Source organism: Schistocerca cancellata, chromosome 3 (genome assembly GCF_023864275.1).
Source record: "Schistocerca cancellata isolate TAMUIC-IGC-003103 chromosome 3, iqSchCanc2.1, whole genome shotgun sequence".
In the NCBI taxonomy this organism is placed as follows: Eukaryota; Metazoa; Arthropoda; class Insecta; order Orthoptera; family Acrididae; genus Schistocerca; species Schistocerca cancellata.
The window spans coordinates 169,420,428-169,441,927 of record NC_064628.1 but is presented as its reverse complement, the minus strand read 5'-3'; the positions used below and the strand labels follow the sequence as shown (position 1 = coordinate 169,441,927).

General features: G+C 41.4%; 1 protein-coding gene across 2 annotated transcripts in view; it reads left to right on the top strand.

Moving 5' to 3' along the window:
- The window catches only part of LOC126174799 (juvenile hormone esterase-like), a 257,536-nt gene that overhangs the window by 93,080 nt on the left and 142,956 nt on the right, over window positions 1–21,500 (top strand). For both annotated transcript variants that reach the window (XM_049921171.1, XM_049921170.1), the window contains exon 9: window positions 21,354–21,489. In XM_049921171.1, the coding sequence (XP_049777128.1) occupies window positions 21,354–21,489 (136 nt within the window). The remainder of the gene's footprint in view (window positions 1–21,353; window positions 21,490–21,500) is intronic.

The following is a 21,500-nucleotide window of genomic DNA, read 5'->3' as shown; positions in this document are numbered from 1 at the left end:
TACATCCTTACATTTATCCTCTAGCCATCCCTGCTTAGCCATTTTGCACTTCATGTCGATCAAATTTTTAAGATGTTTGTATTTCTTTTTGCCTGCTTCATTTACTGCATTTTTATATTTTCTCCTTTCATCAATTAAATTCAATATTTCTTCTGTTACCCAAGGATTTTTACTAGCCCTCGTCTTTTTACCTACTTGATCCTCTGCTGCTTCACTACTTCATCCCTCAAAGCTACCCATTCGTCTTCTACTGTATTTCTTTCCCCCATTCCTGTCAATTGTTCCCTTATGCTCTTCTGAAACTCTTTACAACCTCTGGTTTAGTCAATTTATCCAGGTCCCATCTCCTTAAATTCCCACATTTTTGCAGTTTCTTCAGTTTTAATCTACAGTTCATAACCAACAGATTATGGTCAGAGTCCACATCTGCCCCTGGAAATGTCTTACAATTTAGAACCTGGTTCCTTAATCTCTGTCTTACCATTATATAATCTACCTGAAACCTTCCAGTGTCTCCAGGCCTCTTCCACGTACACAACCTTCTTTCATGATTCTTAAACCAAGTGTTAGCTGTGATTAAGTTATGTTCTGTGCAAAATTTTACCAGGCAGCTTCCTCTTTCATTCCGTACCCCCAATCCATATTCAACTACTGCGTTTCCTTCTCTCCCTTTTCCTATTGCCGAATTCCAGTCACCCATCACTATTAAATATTCGTCTCCCTTCACTATCTGAATAATTTCTTTTATCTCATCATACATTTCTTCAATTTCTTCGTCATCTGAAGAGCTAGTTGGCATATAAACTTGTACTACTGTAGTAGGCGTGGGCGTCGTGTCTATCTTGGCCACAATAATGCGTTCACTATGCTGTTTGTAGTAGCGTACCGGCACTCCTTTTTTTTTATTCATTATTAAACCTACTCCTGCATTACCCCTATTTGATTTTGTATTTATAATCCTGTATTCACCTGACCAAAAGTCTTGTTTCTCCTGCCACCGAACTTCACTAATTCCCACTATATCTAACTTTAACCTATCCATTTCCCTTTTTAAATTTTCTAACCTACCTGCCCGATTAACGGATCTGACATTCCACGCTCCGATCCGTAGAACCCAGTTGTCTTTCTCCTGATAACGAGATCCTCTTGAGTAGTCCCCGCACGGAGGCGTTTTGTGTCAGTGGGAAAGTGGTCAAAACTTTTGGTTGCAGCATTGTGACGTCCTGTTTATGCTATATACAATTTTAATGTGGCGTGATGAACGTAATTTTTTTCATTTGGCATTGTAACCATGTACATATTGTTCCTGTTGAAGTGCAGTATATTATTTACAACAAACTTCAAGAGGGAATACCTATAATGTGAAACAGATAGATTGCTAATGACACGCCGAGTACATGACAGGCACGAAGAAAAAGCGTATACATAAATTTTCAGCCAAAGCCGTTATCAGAAAGGAAGCACAACACACGTACTCATTCATACAGTAATACATACGAAATCGCGCACACGTGACCGCTTTCTCCGGCTGTTCTAGCCAGAATCTTGTTTAAAAGGGGAAGAAATGTGAACATTAATGATAATTATTGGCTAGCACCAGATGCTTCCCCGACAATCAGCGCGATTACGTAGCTGTGTATTGTGCGGGGACGTCACCATTGATACAATGTGGCTCGGATGCCGGAGCGTTCGCGATTTGGAAGGCAATGAAAAACATAGAAAAGAAGAGAAAGAATGGACACTGAGTAAAGTAAGGCAAATCTAAAGTCAAATGACTGAAATAAAACCACTACAATAAAAATAAATAGTGCAATGATAATTCATGTATACAAAAGAAAATATTGCTTGAACTGCTCCAATTACAAATGAAATGCGAGTCTTTTAAACTTTAGATTACGATCGGTTCGATTCGTTCACCCGTGGACAACGCCATGCTGGCATTTTTCATGAGACAACTACACAATCAACTATCATGAGACAAACACACAGTCAAAGCACCCTTCACGGTCGAAACTGGGCATGGGTTACGTCAGAGTGACATCACGGGGATGTGTCACCGTGGTGAACTGTGAAGGTATGAATGCGGTGAACCTAATGTTTTGGGCTAGTTAAAATGGCGGACATCGGCTTCAAGTTTTTGACGTAATGACGCCCTCCTTTTTTTTTACCTCCGTGGAAATAAACGACAGTAATTTACATCCCCTGAGTAGCGATACCTCTGCTAATAAAGGTTAAATATAGTCTCTTTTACTAAATCAGAATCCTTTCGTAAGTAAATCTTGCGCTTTGGTTTAAAATTGTCAACTAAAATGTTTTCAACCGTAACTCCAGTGTTACCTCTCAAGAAAACAGTAAACTTTGTGACGTTAAACTTTGATAAAGTACTGCTCTGCTTTCATTTTATGTACTCGGCATTCATTTATTTATATTATATCGCTGACTTGAGCGTGCTTGCTCTACTTGTTATAAGTCAGATCACTAAGCTTTCAACCTTTATTTTATTTTTTTTAATTTCCCTTTTCAGAGTTCAAAACTAGATTATTCTCTTTCATTTTCTTGAGAATGTTGGGTAAAATGAAAATATAAAATGATAATACGGGGACTTGGTTTTAATTTTAACGAACCTTTAAAATAGATCTTTACATAGGCAAACGTTGATGTGAGCAAGTGACCACAAACCTAATCCCCACACTGAACGATGTAAAAGAAGAAGAAGAAGAAGAAAAAAAAAAACGCAACGTAAGACCTAAGAACCACCACCACTTTCAAGCTCAAATTAAAATCAGATTTTCACAATCTCAGCCACTTCTGATGCTAGCTGTTCGCGTACCCACGACAAATCTAATAGAATGTCACTCGACTCGTACTTCTAGAATAATGGTAGCAGTTGGATTTTCCGTCTTCAAATGGTTCAGCTAGAGCAAGGGAATTTCTATAACTGCGTCATGAACAATGAGTACGGGCTAAATTCACTGGTAATCACATTTAACTTTCGGTCCTTTTTTTTCCTGTACTCGATCCTCCGAAAAACTCGAGAACGATCTCGATTATTAAATACTCCACATTATACAACAAGTTATTACCTTGTAGTGACACCATCCTCCACAAATCTACACAAATAGCTAACACTCAACTACATTAGAGTGTGGTTATCCCTTAATCTCCTAACTACATGCAACACCAAAATCCTCTGGTGTGTGAAACAAACTGGCAACAAAACTGATCCTCGTCAGACACAATTTCTGACAGTAAAAACCTTCTTTTACGGTCATACCTACGACATGGAAATACCGGTCTTCAGATTAACACAGTGTGCCAACAACGCTACACTAAGATCTTCACTCAAGATGGCTTGACCACAGGATAAGTACAAACCACAATTACGAGGAACTACTTTCGAACAGAATTCATCAAACAGTTCCACTGATTGTGCCCTAGTGTCGTTACTGGATTGGTTGGTTTAAAGGCGGGAGAAAGGACCAAACTATGAGGTCATCGGTCCCTCGTTCCTAATAAAACAATGCCACAAGTGTGAGAATAAAACGGACGAAACATATAAACCAAAATGGAAAGAAAGGAAAAGCCACAAGAACGAAGGGAAGGCAACTAACACTAAAAGGCACAAAAAAGGAAAAGAAAACAACAGAGAGACGCTAGAAACAGAAGAGAATGAAACATGAAAGCAGATTACAGTGGCTGGCCAACCACGAGAATAAAAAGGGAAAGCCAGCCACTCTGCAACACATTGAAACCTCCACCCTAGAAGCACTAGGGTGGAGGACGCAGAGGGACAAAGGGCATGCGCTAAAACCCACTCTTACGGATAAAACGTAAAACTGAAGCTGCTGTGGAGGCATTGTCACCCAACACCGAAGGCAGGATGCTGGGAAAGTTAAAAGTCTGCCGCAGAGCGGCTAAAAGTGAGAAACCAAGCAAGAGGTGGACGACTGTCATTTGGGAGCCACAGCGACACTGAGGTGGGTCCTCGCGACGGAGTAGGTAACCATATGTTAGCCACGTATGGCCAACGTGGAGCCGGCAGAGGACAACCGATTCCCTGCGAGAGGCCTGCATAGAAGACTTCCACACATACATAGTCTCCTTAATGACACGCAGTTTGTTGTGCTTGCTGTTATGCCATTCCGTCTCCCAAAGCCGGAAAACCCTGCGGTGTTAGACAGAACGCAGGTGCCCTTCGGAGATGCCTGTCTCCAGAAGAGGTTTCCGCATTGCCTGTTTGGCCAGCCTGTCGGCAAGTTCGTTGCCGGGGATTCCGACGTGTCCTAGGGTCCACACAAATACTACGGAACAGCGGGACTTTTCCAGGGCATAGATGGAGTCCTGGACGTTACTGGATTATCTTGCATTTAAAAATGTAAATCCACGCGTTACAAGCTGCCGAAACCTTTCAATCAGATCTCACGGAAAATTTCAACTCTCTTAATAATCGATACCGATTTCTCCTAGCAAAGTATCGATAGTGACACGCATGAAAGTGGCTCGACCCACATGCAGTAACACAACAGTTGAGTTACCGGCTCTAGCTCACGTTCTCTTCGACTCCTCGGTAGCGACTAACTGCTTCTTTCCACAAAACTATAGCTGAATCATAAATCTAGACGAACGTGGGGCGCTACCATTATTCCTGAACAATCAATATTTAATTTCTTGTGGCTGTCGTTTCGTTGTATACCGGACAGTTCGCCCAGGGTGATTTCCGGCGCACGTTGCAGCTGTCAGTCACCGCCGCATAAGTGATCTTTGTCGCTTCTGGGTGAATACTTGTACAGATGGTTACAATACTAGTTTTTCTAGAACACATACACACACACACAGATTTTAGTTACAAGAAACAAAGCATTTTTGCACTCTTCATCTGCTTTGCGACATTTTGCTGCTGTCATAATAGATTGAAACGACCACGTTATTTACATAACGACACGAAAATGTTCAAAATTAATTTTGACATGTTACAAGTGCCCTACAGGCTTCTGTTACCCTATTTGAGTAGATATGCTATGCGGTTGGGATTTCACACCTTTACCAGCACTTTTTGATAAGATATAGGGAACTGAGATGGAAGGAAATTCCTGCATATTTGATTAACTCTGTAGTTTTCCACCTACTCCTATAGTTTTACTATTTTTGAGCATGTTTCGCATTTCGTCGGTTGTTGGACTGTCAGTATGTACAAATTCCTTTTCCTCCTCATAACACACATCATTACCAACATTATTATGTTTGCTCCATAATTCTTGATAATCCCTTCCCATTCATCTTCTCTAATTGCAATTGGTTTTACTACACATTTTTCTAACTGGTTTACGTTTATCATTACCTTACATGATAAAGTTTGTCTTCCACGTATATCGCGCTAGATGTGGGAGACAAACCAGCCCCAAGATTTTTAAGCGTCTTTCGTGTACTTTATCTGGCATTATTTAACTTTTCTTCATAGCGGCTTTCTTTTTCTGATTTGTTTTTCTACAGAACCTCTTTTATACATTTTATTTCTCTTTTGTAGGTGCTTATAATTCTTTATTTCATATTCTTAACTTTCACTGGATTTGCGCCGTCTTTGTTTTCCCCGCTTCTTTTGCTGCAGCTCCTATACAGTTTATTATATTGCGCAGCTCTTCATCAATGTCATAGTCATTTTTTCTAGGTGTTGATCTGATTTATTTTCGTGTAGTGTCCTCATGCTATGATCTAGGAGAAGGTGAAGGGCAGGTGCTCTGTCAACACGTGTTTCTTCTACAAGATTTTTCATTTCTTCTTTTGTGAGTATGTAATCTATGAGTGACCACAACCCTCTTGCGTTTCATGTTGTTTTATGGATGTCTTTTTTTCCAGAAGACAGTATCAGTAAATATATAACTGAAAATATATAGTTGCAAATACCACATAAGCCAAAACTACAGCGATAAACATTCAGAGGGGTGTGTGAAACAAAACAGGAAAAAATGTCTAGAAATATGGGCTCTAAATTGAGTACCTTAAGAGCTGTGAGCACTTGATTTTCTTCGCTGCTGTGAGACACATTTTATCTACTGAAAGCTCTTTGCTTTCCGTATTTTTAGCGGTGATAGTATGGACCAACACAAGAAAAAAAAATGTCCAGTAAACATGGTCTCTAAAGTGTGTAACTTAAAAGGCACTAGCACTTGTTCATCTTGGCAAATGTGGAACACTTCTCTTCTGCTGAACAAGGCGTCATATCTCTTACGGTATTCATTTTAGAGCCCATATTTACTGGGCTGTTTTGCTTGTTTCGGTCCATACTGGCTCCTCCCGAAACGTGGAAAGCAAATAGCTTGCAGTAGAAGAGATGTGTCTCACAGTGTCGAAGATAAACAAGTGGTCGTAGCTTTTGAAATATGCCATGTTTACTAGACTTTTTGCCTTGTTTTGCTCCATACCACCACCTACTAAAGTTCGTCGGTAGATTTCTTGTATATGCTTGTAATCCTATGTCTGTATCCTGCACTTATACATTTTATCTTTTTATAAGTAACATAATCCCACTGTTTCGTGGGACTGACTCGTTGCAAATTTTTTAAAAAAGAATGGGACACCTTCACAGTCTAGGTAATGTGGACTGCGATTATTATTGTTATTGACAATCAATGCCACTCCTCAGAAAGTTAGAAATAATTAAAATCTCTGTACGCATCCACTACAGGGGCACTCATAAAGCAGTGGATTATAGAACGCTTTTTTCGACGTAAACATACTCACCAAAATTAACGCTTTTTTCAACTTTATAATGAATTAATTATCCATGGACTGGCCACGACATACTACCCCTGCATCGAATTAGAGAATGACTTATACCTCTTAGCTAGTTGTTTACTGGACAGGTACCACAGCAACAACCAATTTAGATGACCCTGCTCAGGACTTCTGATACACAGATTATAGTCTTATCACTCTTCAGCCACAGGTACCAACTATCACCCTCAACTGCGTCCTTTAACGTACACTACTGTCCATTAAAATTGCCACACCATGAAGAAATTCAGATGATAAACGGGTATTCATTGGACAAATATATTATACTAGAACTGACATGTGATTACGTTTTCACGCAATTTGGGTGCATAGATCCTGAGAAATCAGTACCCAGAACGACCTCCTCTGGCAGTAATAACGGCCTTGATACGCCTGGGCATTGAGTCAAACAGAGCTTGGATGGCGTGTACAGGTACAGCTGCCCATGCAGCTTCAACACGATACCACAGTTCATCAAGAGTAGTGACTGGCGTATTGTGACGAGCCAGTTGCTCGGCCGCCATTGACCAGACGTTTTCAATTGGTGAGAGATCTGGAGAATGTGTTGGGCAGGGCAGCTTCAACACGATACCACAGTTCATCAAGAGCAGTGACTGGCGTATTGTGACGAGCCAGTTGCTCGGCCACAATTGACCAGACGTACAGGACCTGCAACATGCGGTCGTGCATTATCCTGCTGAAATGTAGGGTTTCGCAGGGGTCGAATGAAGGGTAGAGCCACGGGTCGTAACACATCTGAAATTTAACGTCCACTGTTCAAAGTGCCGTCAATGCGAACAAGAGGCGATCGAGACGTGTAACCAATGGCACCCCATACCATCACACCGGGTGATACGCCAGTATGGCGATGACGAATACACGCTTCCAATGTGCGTTCACCACGATGTCGCCAAACACGGATGCGACCATCATGATGCTGTAAACAGAACGTGGTTTCATCCGAAAAATTGACGTTTTTGCCAGGTTCGTCGCTGAGTACACCATCGCAGGCGCTCCTGTCTGTGATGCAGCGACAAGGGTAACCGCAGCCAGGGTCTCCGAGCTGATAGTCCATGCTGCTGCAAACTTCGTCGAACTGTTCGTGCAGATGGCTATTGTCTTGCAAACGTCCCCATCTGTTGACTCAGGGATCGTGACGTGGCTGCACGATCCGTTACAGCCATGCGGATAAGAAGCCTGTCATCTCGACTGTTAGTGATACGAGGCCGTTGGGATCCAGCACGGCGTTCCGTATTACCCTCCTGAACCCACTGATTGTATATTCTGCTAACAGTCATTGGATCTCGACCAACGCGAGCAAGAATGTCGCGATACGATAAACCGCAATCGCGATAGCCTCCTACCCGACCTTTATCAAAGTCGGAAACGTGATGGCTCGCATTTCTCCTCCTTACACGAGGCATCACAACAACGTTTCACCGGGCAACGCCGGTCAACTGCTGTTTGTATATGAGAAATCGGTTGGAAACTTTCCTCATGTCAGCACGTTGTAGCTGTCGCCACCCGCGCCAACATTGTGTGAATGCTCTGAAAAGCTAATCATTTGCATATCACAGCATCTCCTTCTTGTCTGTTAAATTTCGCGTCTGTAGCACGTCATCTTCGTGGTGTATCATTTTAATGGCCAGTAGTGTAACTTTTGTACTTCTATACAATGAGTGTTTTGGTTCTTTGTGTGACTTGTTTATTTGGAGCAGTGGCGGAAGTGCGCCGAGAGGTGATACAGCTTTTATTTTCCAACAAAACGAATTCATTATTCCATGGAACGTGTGACGTTTTTACACTGCCGTAAAAAAGTCCCAGCAAAAAGAAATAGCTATTGCAGGGTAATGAATTATCGGGAATACTTTTGTCTATGTGATTAACGTTGCATGATCAGAGGCTAATGTTGGGCGAGATAAGCCATTGAAAGTGTGAGATACTGTTACTTCAATAAGCGGTGTTACGGCCACAGTGATGAATGCAATCATGCAAACGTGCATGTATTGTGTCGTACAGGTGCCGAATGTCAGTTCGTGTAATGGAGTTGGTCACTCAGTACAGGGACGGTTAATGCTGGTTCCGGATGACGTTGGAGTAGCCCGATGATGTCCCATACGTGCTCCATTGGAGATGGGCCTGGTGATCGAGCAGGCCAAAGCAACATGTCGACACGCAATAGAGCATGTTGGGCTACAACAGCTATGTGTGTGTGCGAGCGTTGGCCTGTTGGAAAATACCCCCTGGCTTGCTCTTCATCTGTTCGTGAATGGCAGTAGAAACAGGCCGAATCGCCAGATAGACGTACAAATTTGCAGTAGGGAGCGTGGGATACTCATGAGAACGGTTCTGCTGTCTTGCAAAATTGCACCCCAGCCCATAACTCCAGCTATAAGTCCAGTGTGTCTTGCGTGCAGACGGATTGGTTGGAGGCCTTCGACTGTCCTCCTTTTAACCAACACACGGCCATCATTGGCAGCGAGGCAGAAACAGGAACACACCTCCAGCCTGTCATCCAATGAGCTCCCGTGTGACACCACAGAAGTCGCAAAGGGGGTGGTTTGAGAAACGTGGAAAGAACACCATAGCACATCTGGCTCGGAGCTGTCCTTGAAGTAACAGATTGGTGTCAGTTCGTTGGTGCAGTGTGGTGCTAAATGTTGGTCAAGTATCTGTTGCATATGTAGTACGATGCGCCAGAGCAGCACAGCGAACACCAGGATCTGCCCTCTCGGTTGTGCGACGGCCGTCTAGAGCCCGGTCTTCTTGCAACGGTACCTTCCCGTAACCACCGCTACCGGCAATCACGTGCAGTGTCTCCATTCCTGCCAAGTCATTCTGCAATATCGCGAAGGGACACACAGTTTATCTCAGCGCTATTACACGACCTCGTTCAAACTCAAGCAGGTATTGATAACGGCATCGTTGTCGCCTTAAAAGCGTTCTTGACTGACTTAAACTCACCGTGTCCAGTCTCGAAGGTAACTAACGCTCACAATTACTATGGGGCGTATGCAAAGCAAACCTGATTTGCATCCTCATAGCGGCGCTGCTAGCGCCACTCTTATGCCACACGCGAATTTGAGTAGATGTCATCTTAAAGATGTAGAAACACACGTACCAACTTTCGTTTATCTCGCACTACTCCTGTTGGGATTCTTTTTTTCATTTGTCTAGTAGGGGACTTTCAGCCTGTTGCTACCATAGCCGTACAGCGCGTACCGGTAACTACACACCTAAGTTACCACACTCCTCCTCTTTCGACTGTGCTTGACTGTCAAGCTGTTGTTCGGATCCATGTACACAAACAACTAATCGGACATTGGGGCAAGCTGCATCGCAGCGCCACCACGTAAAACGTGATCGGTTGACGAATAGTCGTTAAAGAACTTCGACGAACAGTCGTTGAATAAACTCACGAGACGAAATATTAGTCATCGTCTTAGTAGAACTCAGTGGTTGCTGTAGAGCGCTGCAGACGATGATGTTGAGTTGGTACCACGCAGTCACGTGAATCTCCATCGCTGGCGTAACCCGTGACAGTGGGTCATTATGACATCACCACAGTAGGGCGAGTCGACATGGAGACGTGATAGGACGACAGAATGGAGCAATGTAATCGGGTGTGGCGTGAATCAGCGCGGACAGTCCGGCGTATCTGCAAGGAGTGACTTGCTTCTCGCAGCCAAGTAACACGGCGTAAGAACGTCGGTGGTAAAAATATCCTAACCGAGAGGTACCTTATCAGTGACAATCACATTCAAACCCGACAGGAATTGCGGTTGTCGGTAAATGCAGATCCAACTCAACCAAGTTGCCGCGCGGGATAGCCGCGCGGTTTAGGTCGCCTTGCACGGTTCACGCGGCTCCCCCCGTCGGAGTTTCGAGTCCTCCCTCGTGTAGGGGTGTGTGTGTGTTGTCTTTAGCGTAAGTTAGTTTAAGTTGGATTAAGTAGTTTGGTCCCATATGTACTTACGCCACATACCATCTATCAGGTTCCAAGCGAACATTGCGAAGGGAAATGCATTCAGTGAACGTTTGAAGTCGAGTACCTCGCGAATCGCTCACAGCAGCACGTACATCTGTACGTATTCAGTGGACAAAGGAACACAGAAACTGGACAGTAGCTGATCGGAAACGTGAAAGCCATAGCCTAGCAGCGATATTTTCTGTTTTCGAGTGATACAAGGGAGAATGATGTGCTTAACCCGCACCGGTGGAGGAAGAATTGGTTCCCTGATATTCTGAATGTGATTTTCGTACCATGGTTTTGACCTGTTCTTTCAAGTCGCTGTCAACAAGGACCAGGGTATTTCTTTCAATATTCTCAGTGGCCAAGTGTTGCCATTTGTTCTAAATCCTCTTGATGAGTGAATAGTGGACACTCCTGTCTTCCAAACCAACATACTTGAATGAAAAACGGTCCTATGGTAGCACGGAAAAAGACGAATATATCTAGGGCAGAGTTAGGGATGTAAAAGAAGGGAACCAGCTTTTCGACTTATCTGACAGCTTCAAAGAAATTTGAACAAAAAATTTTGAGATATTCGCACACTTTTAAGTATTAGTACCCATGTTGTACAATATAAGACGTCGTGTCAACTAAAATAACATGATACATGATGTCATGTCGTATAAAGTAATAAATGCCACCATGTCATGCAACATGGAGTTTGTCATGTCGTGCAATTTGACACACATCATCTAACGTTGCGAGCTTCTTAGGAGTGTATTGCTCTTATTCAGTAACAAACAAAATTACAGGGGCAACAATATTTTAAGATGTGCTTAGTTTTAACCGACTCTGGTGAATTCGGCTGTGAACCGAGAAAACCTCCCCGCTTACGTTCGGGGTAGAGTGGTATGCAGTGCGGCCACTGGGGAGTTAACAGAAGGGAGAGGGGAAGTATTTTAGTTTCTGTCCTCCAAAGACGACAACTCACAAGCATGCGCAACTGGCTCCGAGCACCTGCTGTTTTGGAAATAACGGATTCGTGAATGCGCATTATGGAGACGATCAGCTTCAAGTGTGGTGCATGTTTGTAGTTAAGTGACGTGAAGGCTGTTGTAATATAACGCAATGAGTAGAAGAACAACAACATTCAAAACATTTCGTTAACACTTGAGATTGTGTCTCATATTGCAATTACGATTTTTAATTGATATATCTTACTAATTTATGTAAATTATCGATTAATAGTACTATCTGTTGGGGAGGGTGTGGTAAAGTGACCAGGATGGGAACAGTGGCCATTGTGAATCTTTTGGCCCTGAACGGCACTGCTGCCTGTCAAGAAGCGGTCACACTAATTAGGATATACATTGCCATTGTTGTCAGTAAGATTGGCAGAGTAGACTTTTTCCGCTATTTTTTAATAATTTTTTTGTTTTTGTGTCTTCTGATGTAAGATAAATCTCTTATATTATTCTTGTTACCTTACTTGTACGGAGAGTAGTAATTTTGTACAATAACAATGTTTAAACAATGGTTTTTAGCCTAAAAATGTAGTTCCTTGTTATTCGTTTCATGTAGACAGTTTATTCTCTGTGGGTTACTAATGCCAACACGGTTTCCGATATGGAAAAGTGGCCAAGATTTTCACCAAAATAAGAGTTAGTGTAAAACGCATAAGACTGACATAAACCCTTTTATATACGAAGCTATCGTCTGCCATTCTGTCCCAGTGTGGCCACTTAGAATTAAAAAAGTTACACTATTTTAAACCGTCACTGTTCTGTTATATTTGGCCTAATACGAATGTCCGATTGAAAACGGTCTGCTGAAAGAGCTTGATATTGATTCAGATAGCAGGGCGTGAAGACTTCAAGAAAATTTGTTCGGAAATGAGAGCAGTAAACATGCGTTCCTGCTGCGATGGTGCTGATCACATTACCCGCGTAGGTACGGAAAACAGGTCACTATGCAAGTCTTCAGAAAAAATGCATGTAGTTCCAATGCGCTATTTCCATTTTTAATTTAAATATTTGGTGTGATACCTTATAATTTGTAGATTCAAAATGTATAAGTGGTAAGCTTCTATCGGTAACCACGGTTTGGTGAAAATTGAATTTAACCTCGAATGGCCACTCCCTCTCTCCCCCCCCCCCCCTTCTTCCTTCCCATATGACCCAAAGTGTCGCCCTACGAGGGCTGTTCAAAAAATTCCAGAACATTCGTAATTTTGCGCCAATGCTGTGTTGGAGCGAAATGAGGTTGGCATCCCTGTACACGTCTGTGTGCAATGTGTAACTGCTAGAAGTTTCATTGTTTTACGTCTGTTAGTTGTTGTTCAGTGCTGTACTGAGTAGAACGTTGTGTCTCACAGTTCGCGAATTTCGAGTGGCAGAGTTAGAGGAGCAATGCGTCTGCACTAAATTATGCGTGAAACTCAGGAAGACCTTTACAGAGGCACATAAAATGACGCAGAAAGCCTACGGTGAAGAGTGCTTAAGCTGTACTCGGCGTTATAAATGGTTCACACGGTTTAAAAATAGCACAGGCCAACGAAAACTTTTTTTAAAAAACTTTTTTTCTTTGATAGCTGATCTTGATAGTTTTTTGTGAGCTGAATCCAAATCTAGCCTTAGTTTTTTTGTATCACCCATAGTTTTCGAGCAATATGCTTTTTGTCATACAGTATAAAAATCCTATGCTATACAGTAAATGGAGAAATTAATAAAACGCTTTGTTACAACGTAAGCACGGTATGTATTTACAGTAAACTACTTAAAACAATGATATGTGTTAATATAGATTTCACTTGTCAGCTGGAATTGGTTTGTATTTCCTTTCTCTTTTTTCTTTGAAGCTATGACCTTTTTTTGCTAGCAAATGCTTTTCAGCAGTCTACCAACGTCATCCACATTCATTACACCTCATTTTCAAATTATTTTAACTATATAAAAGCATCGCGTAGCTTTTTCTATGATGAGTCGCTCGCTGAATTTCTCGGTGAAGTGGCCAGCAATTGTTCCCCATCATGTTAGTGTTCCAGTAGCCTTGGTAGCGTTTTTTCATCACTTTAATGTTCTGGTGAAAACGCTCTCCTTGCTCCTCACTAACATCTCCCATATTGTCCGGGAAGTAATCAAGGTAACTGTTCAAAAAGTGAAGGCTCATTAAACATCCTAAAATTTTAAACTTCTTTAAAATTGTAGCTATAACAGAAACACATTCTGGGTCTTGTTCATGTCCTAAGGTTTTTGTAACGACTTGCTTGAATGATACCCATGCTTCTTTCTCATTTAAGATAATTGTGGTTTCAAAGTTAACATCAAACATCAATTTTCTAATGCATTTTTTCTGAAGACTTGCATAGTGACCTGTTTTCCGTACCTAAGCGGATAATGTGATCAGCGACAAAGACGCCTTCTTTTAGTTTAACTTCTGAAAGATGTGGAAACTTTTGGCAGAGATACTTAAAATATGGTCCATCTTTAGCCAAAGCTTTTACACAATGTTTCATTAGGTCTAGCTTTATATGTCGAGGTGGTAGGAGTACGTTTTTTGGCTCTACAAGGTTTTTGCGTAGAATGTTCTTCTCACCAGGTTTCAAAGACTCCCTCACAGGCCAGTTCTTTCTGCACCAGTATTGATCCCTAGCCCTACTATCCCATTCACACAAGAAACATGGAAATTTGGTAAAGCCACCTTGCTGACCAAGGAGCTTGCATGTTACTTTCAGATCGCCATATATCATTCTACCATGAGCAGAATAGCCTTTTTTATTTAGCACTATTTCTATGTATTCATAGCTTTCTTTCATATGTAAAGAATGCCCAACAGGCATAGATGCATACGTATACCATTGCGTAATAAAACAGCCTTTAAACTAGTTTTGGATGAATCAATAAACAGTCTCCAGTCTTCCTTTTTTGTATTCAATACCAAACTTATTCATCAGACTGGGAATGTCTGAGCAGTACACTAAATCACCTTCGTGTTGAAAAAAGTGGAAAATTGCTGCTCTTTCTTTCTATACGTGTATATTCTGGTTCCAAATGCAAATAAGTATTTTTCTTTTAATCTACAGCAAAGCAATTCTTCTTTTTCTCTCATTAAGCCCAGATCCCTAATCAAATCGTTAAGCTCGGTCTGAGTAAACAGTTTGGGCTCTAGACTTTCTGTATTACAATGGAATTCATCATCATCTGGTTCATCTAAATCACATTGTACATCAGAAAATACATCTGTTGGAATAGAATTTAAATCATCTGGTGGTTCAGGAACCGGCAAATCTACACCATGCTCTACTGGCCAAATGGCGGACGGCAGGTTAGGGTAGCTTATTACCTTCTTCTTTTTCGAATTATGACCAGTAATATCAACACTGCAAAAGTAGCAGTCATCGGAATGCTTTCTTGGCTCCCTCCATATCATAGAAACAGCAAATCTAAAGGCTTTTTTCTCCTTTTTGGGCCATTTTCTCAGGTCTTCAACGCACACATAACATACCTTATGCGTCGCTCAAGATTTATCTTGATCACCAAGTTTAGATCCCAAGTATGATAGATAAACCTTTTTCACAAAGTCTGCATTGTTTCTTTGGTGTTTTTTAATCACAAATTCATCACAGATATAACAAAAACTGTCAGCAGAGTTTTTACAACCACGATTAGACATTGTACTGAGCACATGTACAGGAAACGGGAAAGTGAGGTTATGTTGACAATAAACAAAACACCATCTGTTAACACAAAAATAGAATCGACCTTTTTTGCCAGCAAATGTTTTTAAGTAGTGCTACCAACGTCATCTACATCGTATTGATTGACTGAGCCTACCAGAGTTCGTTTTTTCGCCCTGAATTCAAACAACGCATTGTTGCACTGCTGGCGGTTCCACCTATCTTCAAGTTGGCGGTTCCAAGTATCTTCAAGTTGGACCTCTGTCGGCCACTTGTATTGTTGCTGCGTTTGTAGGGCTCGCACATTGACAACAATTGAAATTTATTTTAGTCCATGTTCTGTTTGGTGTACAGAGTCAGCCACGCGACCTGTGATGTAAGTGTTTTATGGTAATTGTGAATACCGTCTTTATTTTGGATTAAAATCTTTCACTAGCAGCTATGTTATACTTTCATTTATACTTTTAGGGCCTGTTTCAAAAAAGGGTTACCAGAGGAGAAGATTGAAAGGCTTCTAGATGAAGATTCGGACGACAGGAAGTGTTCTGAATTTGACTGGTCTGACGGGGAAGAAGCACAAATAGTAGTTAGTGATCACAACGGTGAATCAGAAATAGAAATAGTTCCTTTAGAGGGAGGAGCATACTGAAGAGGAAATGCAACATCATGAAGATGAAGAAGATAGTGACGATAATTTTGTTGGTAAAGATGGCAAAACTAAGTGATCTAAGGAAAGTGTAAGAGCCAAAACGGCGAAAACGCCCTCAAAAACTATAATAAAAATTCTACCTGGTCTGAAGAGGTCTGCAAGGATATTACACAAGAAGTGACAGCATTCAATAAGATTGTTAGTGCAGATATGATTGAGTCACTTGTGGAATACATCAATTTGCAAATCAGAGACGTAGTATCACAGAACATTTATTCTAGAGATAGAAATATGAAGGAAACTTCTCGGGAAGAGATATATGCTCTCATTGGAATCCTTATACTGATTGGCTTGAAGAGTGGAAATAAAACAAATGTTGAAGAACTTTGGAATAAAGATGGCACTGGTACGAAGGTAATTAGAGCTTGTATGTCATACAGACGGTTCTTATTTCTTCTCAGAAGCGTGAGATCTGACGACAAATTGACAAGAACACAAAGACGCCAGAGAGACAAATTAGGAACCAATCAGGTCATATTTAGATAAATTTGTCACCAATTGTAAGGAAAGCTACAGTTTGGGATAATTTGTAACCATAGATGAGATGCTAACACCTTGTAGAGGGAGAAGTTCATTTGTTCAGTACGTACCGAACAAATCAGCAAAGTACGGCTTGAAGTTCTTTGCTATTTGCGATGCCAAAACATTCTATACAGCATCTGTTGAACTGTACTGTGGAACACAACCAGATGGCTCTTACAAGGTGTCGAATAAACCGTACGATATTATGCATCGTCTGGCAGAACCTCTGCTGGGATAAAATTGGAATATTACTTTTGATATTTGGTATACCAGTTATCCACTGGCAGTCTCACTTTTGCAGAGAAACGTCACATGCATTGGAACTCTGAAGAAAAATAAAACGGCAATCCCTCCGGAATTCCTACCTCTGAAATCCAGGAACATTGAGTCTTCACTGTTCGGTTACCAGAAAGATATCACACAAGTATCATATGTGCCCAAAAGAAACAATTGTGTTATTCTGCTTAGCACCATGCGTAGTGAAGGCACAGTTGATAAGAATACCAATAAACCACACATTATCATGGGCTACAACATGACAAAAGGAGGGGTTGACACAGTCGACCAAATTTGCAGTAAATATTGTGTTGCACGAGTAACAAAGAGGCAGACGATGGCTGTATGGTTCGCTTTACTAAACATCGATGGTGTCAATGCCCAAATACTGTTTTACTGCACTGCAGAAAACCCAAAAAGCCAAGGAGGCTATTTTTGAAACAGTTGTGCCAACAACTTACGAAAGGTAATTTAGTTACAAGATCCCACATTTCGATGCTTCCAAATGATCTCAAAATATTTTTGGCGTCTTATAGGTTGCAAGAACCAGAAGAACTTTCAAACAAAAAGAAGAGTCGCTGCGTTATGTGTGGCAGAAAAAACAATGTTGTCACCACAATTCGTTGTAGTTAGTGCAAGACGTTTGTAAGCAAGAAGCATCTGCAGTTGTGTGTGGATGAGGTAGAGGAACACGATGAGTAAACTCTGTTTTTACGTAGAAACAATACAGTCATGTTCAATAAAGAGAGTATAATCGCCGGTCGCGGTGGTCTAGTGGTTCTAGGCGCGCAGTCCGGAACCGCGGGACTGCTACGGTCGCAGGTTCAAATCCTGCCTCGGGCATGGATGTGTGTGATGTCCATAGGTTAGTTAGGTTTAAGTAGTTCTAAGTTCTAGGGGACTGATGACCACAGAAGTTAAGTCCCATAGTGCTCAGAGCCATTTGAACCATTTTTTAGAGTATAATCCAATAAATGCTGTAGAGTAACATGTACTGAGAAATAAAAGCAGGTCAAATGTGATTTAACTTTATCCTGTGTGTTAGGAATGTATTGTTAAATGAAAAACTAGGAATCTGCGAAACTGTGTGCCGGACCGAGATTCGAACCCGGGACCTTTGCCTTTCACAGGCAAGTGCTCTACCATCTGAGCTACCCAAGCACGACTCAGGCCTCATTCTCACAGCTTCACTTCTGCCAGTACCTCGTCTCCTACCTTCGAGATGGTAGAGCACTTTCCCGCGAAAGGCAAAGGTCCCGAGTTCGAGTCTCGGTCAGGCACACAGTTTTAATCGGCCTGGAAGTTTCACACTAGCCCACACTCCAATGCAGAGTGTAAGTCTCATTTAGGATTCTTTAATTAGATTTTAAAACTGTATCTTTAGAAATTATAACGGTCAAATATTAAAATTTGTATTTCTGTTCATTAAAAAACCAAAATAAACTTATTATTTTGCAGTGGCAAGCATATTATAGTAGAACTTTTCACATCTGTAGTGAAAACAATGGCTGGTTGACAGAGTCAACCACGCGACCAATGGTGTTACAAGAAATTGATGCGACCACTCGAGGGTTAAGAGAATCATAACTGGTGATGAGACGTGGGTCTACTGTTATGTTGTTGCGACCACGGTTCAGTCTTCACAATGGGTCGGGAAAGGTTCTTCAAGACCAAAACAAGTTCGTCATGTCAGGTCAAATGTCAAAGCCATGCAGACTGTTTTCTTTGACGGTAAGGATTAGTTCATCATGAATTCATGCCACAGGAGCAAACTGTTTATCGATGGCACTGTCGGGACGTGTTGCGATGCCTACGAGAAAATCTGAGAAGGAAACGACCTGAAATGTGGTTTGACAATTCATCGCTTTTGCGTCACAATCGCACCCGCACGTACATCCCTCCTGGTGCGTGACTATTGTACGAAAAACGAAATCACTGTGCTGCCTCATCCTCCGTACTCTCCAGACATGGCCGCTGCGGACTTTATTTCCATAGTTGAAAACATCGTTAAAACGACAAAGATTTGTGACAATAGACAAGATAAAAGAAAATTCGCAGACGGCGCTTCGTGCAGAGGCGTTGGGAGCAAAATATCAATTGTGAAGGAGAGTATTTCGAAGGAGAAAAGGAAAGGGTAGAAAAATATTGTGGACGAAGTTCCGGAATTTTATGAACAGACCTCGTACATTGTCATTATTTGCTCTTAAGCAAAAGAGTTCGACGGCCAGTGCTCTGGAAGCACATAAATTTTGTGTGTATTTGTTCTGCCACACCTCCCCACACATGTAACAAGGGGTAGCTCTTAGAGAAGTCACTGCGCTGGGGAAGTAGGATTAACTCACAGAAAAGCGCGAATATCTCAAACTGTTTTGATTTGAATGTCTCTGAAGACGTCACATAAGTCAAAAAGTTAGATCCCTTCTTTTACATTCCTAGCTCTGACCAGGACATACTTGCCTTTTTTGTGCTACACAAGAGCATTTTTCAATCTGGTTTCCAACTTATCCTCTATCATAATACTGACGTTACACCGCCATAACTTGGCAAACGAAGTACATTTTTGTTAACTCGGGCGACAACTGAGGCAGCATAGGTTTTTTCATTGTGTTTCGAACCATATTCCTTATATAATGGAGATGGATAAAACTTCCATAAAACAACAGGGCGACAATAGATGAGATATATTTGCCCACCTCCTTACAAAATTTAAACGAGTTGCACACGTTTGAAAAACAGAAACGGTAGTGTAAAAAACTCAAAGAATCGTTTTTTGGACGTAAAGTCTGAATGAATCTAGATTTTTTAAAGCAAGTATTAAATTTTATCGTAATAATACATTTTTTATTTTCTTGATTCACTTTAAAATGGTTCAGTGGAGTCAATTCACGTAAGAACGAATTTTACTTGCTACATTTAGCTCGACTTTAAACCGCCGTATCTCGACAACGGTTAAAGATTATTGGTTAAGAAAACTTCGTTGTGATTTTGCCCACATATCTATCTTCGTGCGAAGTTCGAATCGATTCGCACAAGTTCAAAGCATAGAAGCTACACCCTTCAAAAACTTCCTAGGCGAACGCGTTTTTGTACGTAAAATGCAAAACAAAGCAAGATTTTTTTTTAAAACGGTCGAAAATGTTCTTAGACAAGAGTCCGATGGTGAACCAAACTTGCATCATCAGACTCGCTTCACTCAAGAGTTGTTATCTCACTGGTGATGGTTTTTGCGCGTAAAATGCTAAAGGTGCAGATATAAATGGTGCCTTTATCTGATAATTAATTTCAGCTTAATTAAAATCTTTTGCAAAAGGAATTAATCAATTCGTACAATTTGTCTGGGCGTCAGCTCCGGTTCGTTGTTCAATATACTGTAACATAACTACAGTAAGACAGATATTGGAATGGCTATGCAAATGGCCGCTGGTCCGGGCTAAGCCAAAAACTTTGTTCCCCATGTTTCCTAGCTCAAACAGGAACCGAGCATCAAGACCCCTCCAAACCGCGATTGTGCAAGTGGCCTTTTCTGCCATATTTGCTACAGAGTTTCCACGCTTTAACGATGAAGTAACGTAATGAGATTTATAGTTTCTTGAGTATTTTTGATGAAGTGTACTTCAATTTAAAAAAAACGCTGTGGCCGGGCGGTTCTAAGCGCTTCAGTCTAGAACCGCGCGACCGTTAGGGTCGCAGGTTCGAATCCTGTCTCGGGCATGGATGGTTGTGATGTCCTTAGGTTAGTTAGGTTGAAGTAGTTCTAAGTGCTAGGGGACTGATGACCTCAGATGTTAAGTCCCATAGTGCTCAGAACCATTTGAACCATTTTTTAGCCGTCGGACACTGCATTGTTCATGGTGAGAAGTAATGCCTGATACTTGGTGTTCTCGGCACACTCCTGACATTTTGGATCTTGGAATTTTGAATTCCCTAACGATTTCCGAAATGGAACGTCCCATGGGTCTAGCACCAACTAACATTCCGCGTTCAAAGTCCGTTAACTCCCGTCGTGCAGCCATAACCACGTCGGAAACCTTATCACATGAATCACCTGAGTAAAATAGACAGCTCCAGAAATGAACTGCCCTTTTATACCTTGTGTATCCAGTACTAACGCCATCGGTATATCTGCATATAGCTATCCCATGCCTTTTGTCACCTCATTGTATTGCTAACATATGAGGTCCATCGGTTAATAGGCATCTGTCCCGTTACTGTTAACTTCAACGATAAAGTAAGTAAAAGATCACACATATTTCGTTATAGATTGAAATTATTTGAAACACACCTGAAACATTGTGGGAACGTACATGTTCTTCACGTCTCTTGCAGGTGACACTTGTATAGCCTACTTTTCGCATTTTTGTGATAATGCTATTAAACACAAATTCTGTTCATTTTGTATAATGAAGACGTAAAAAATTATGTGACAAGCTCATGTACAAATGTTGCAGGTGTTGCTCATGCGGAGGATTTGCTGTACTTGTTTTCGAACAACTCTTACTACATAATACCCGGCGAGAGGCCGGCGAAGGATATGGAAGTAGTAAAGGCCATGACCAAACTCTGGACGAATTTTGCAAAAACTGGGTGAGTAATCG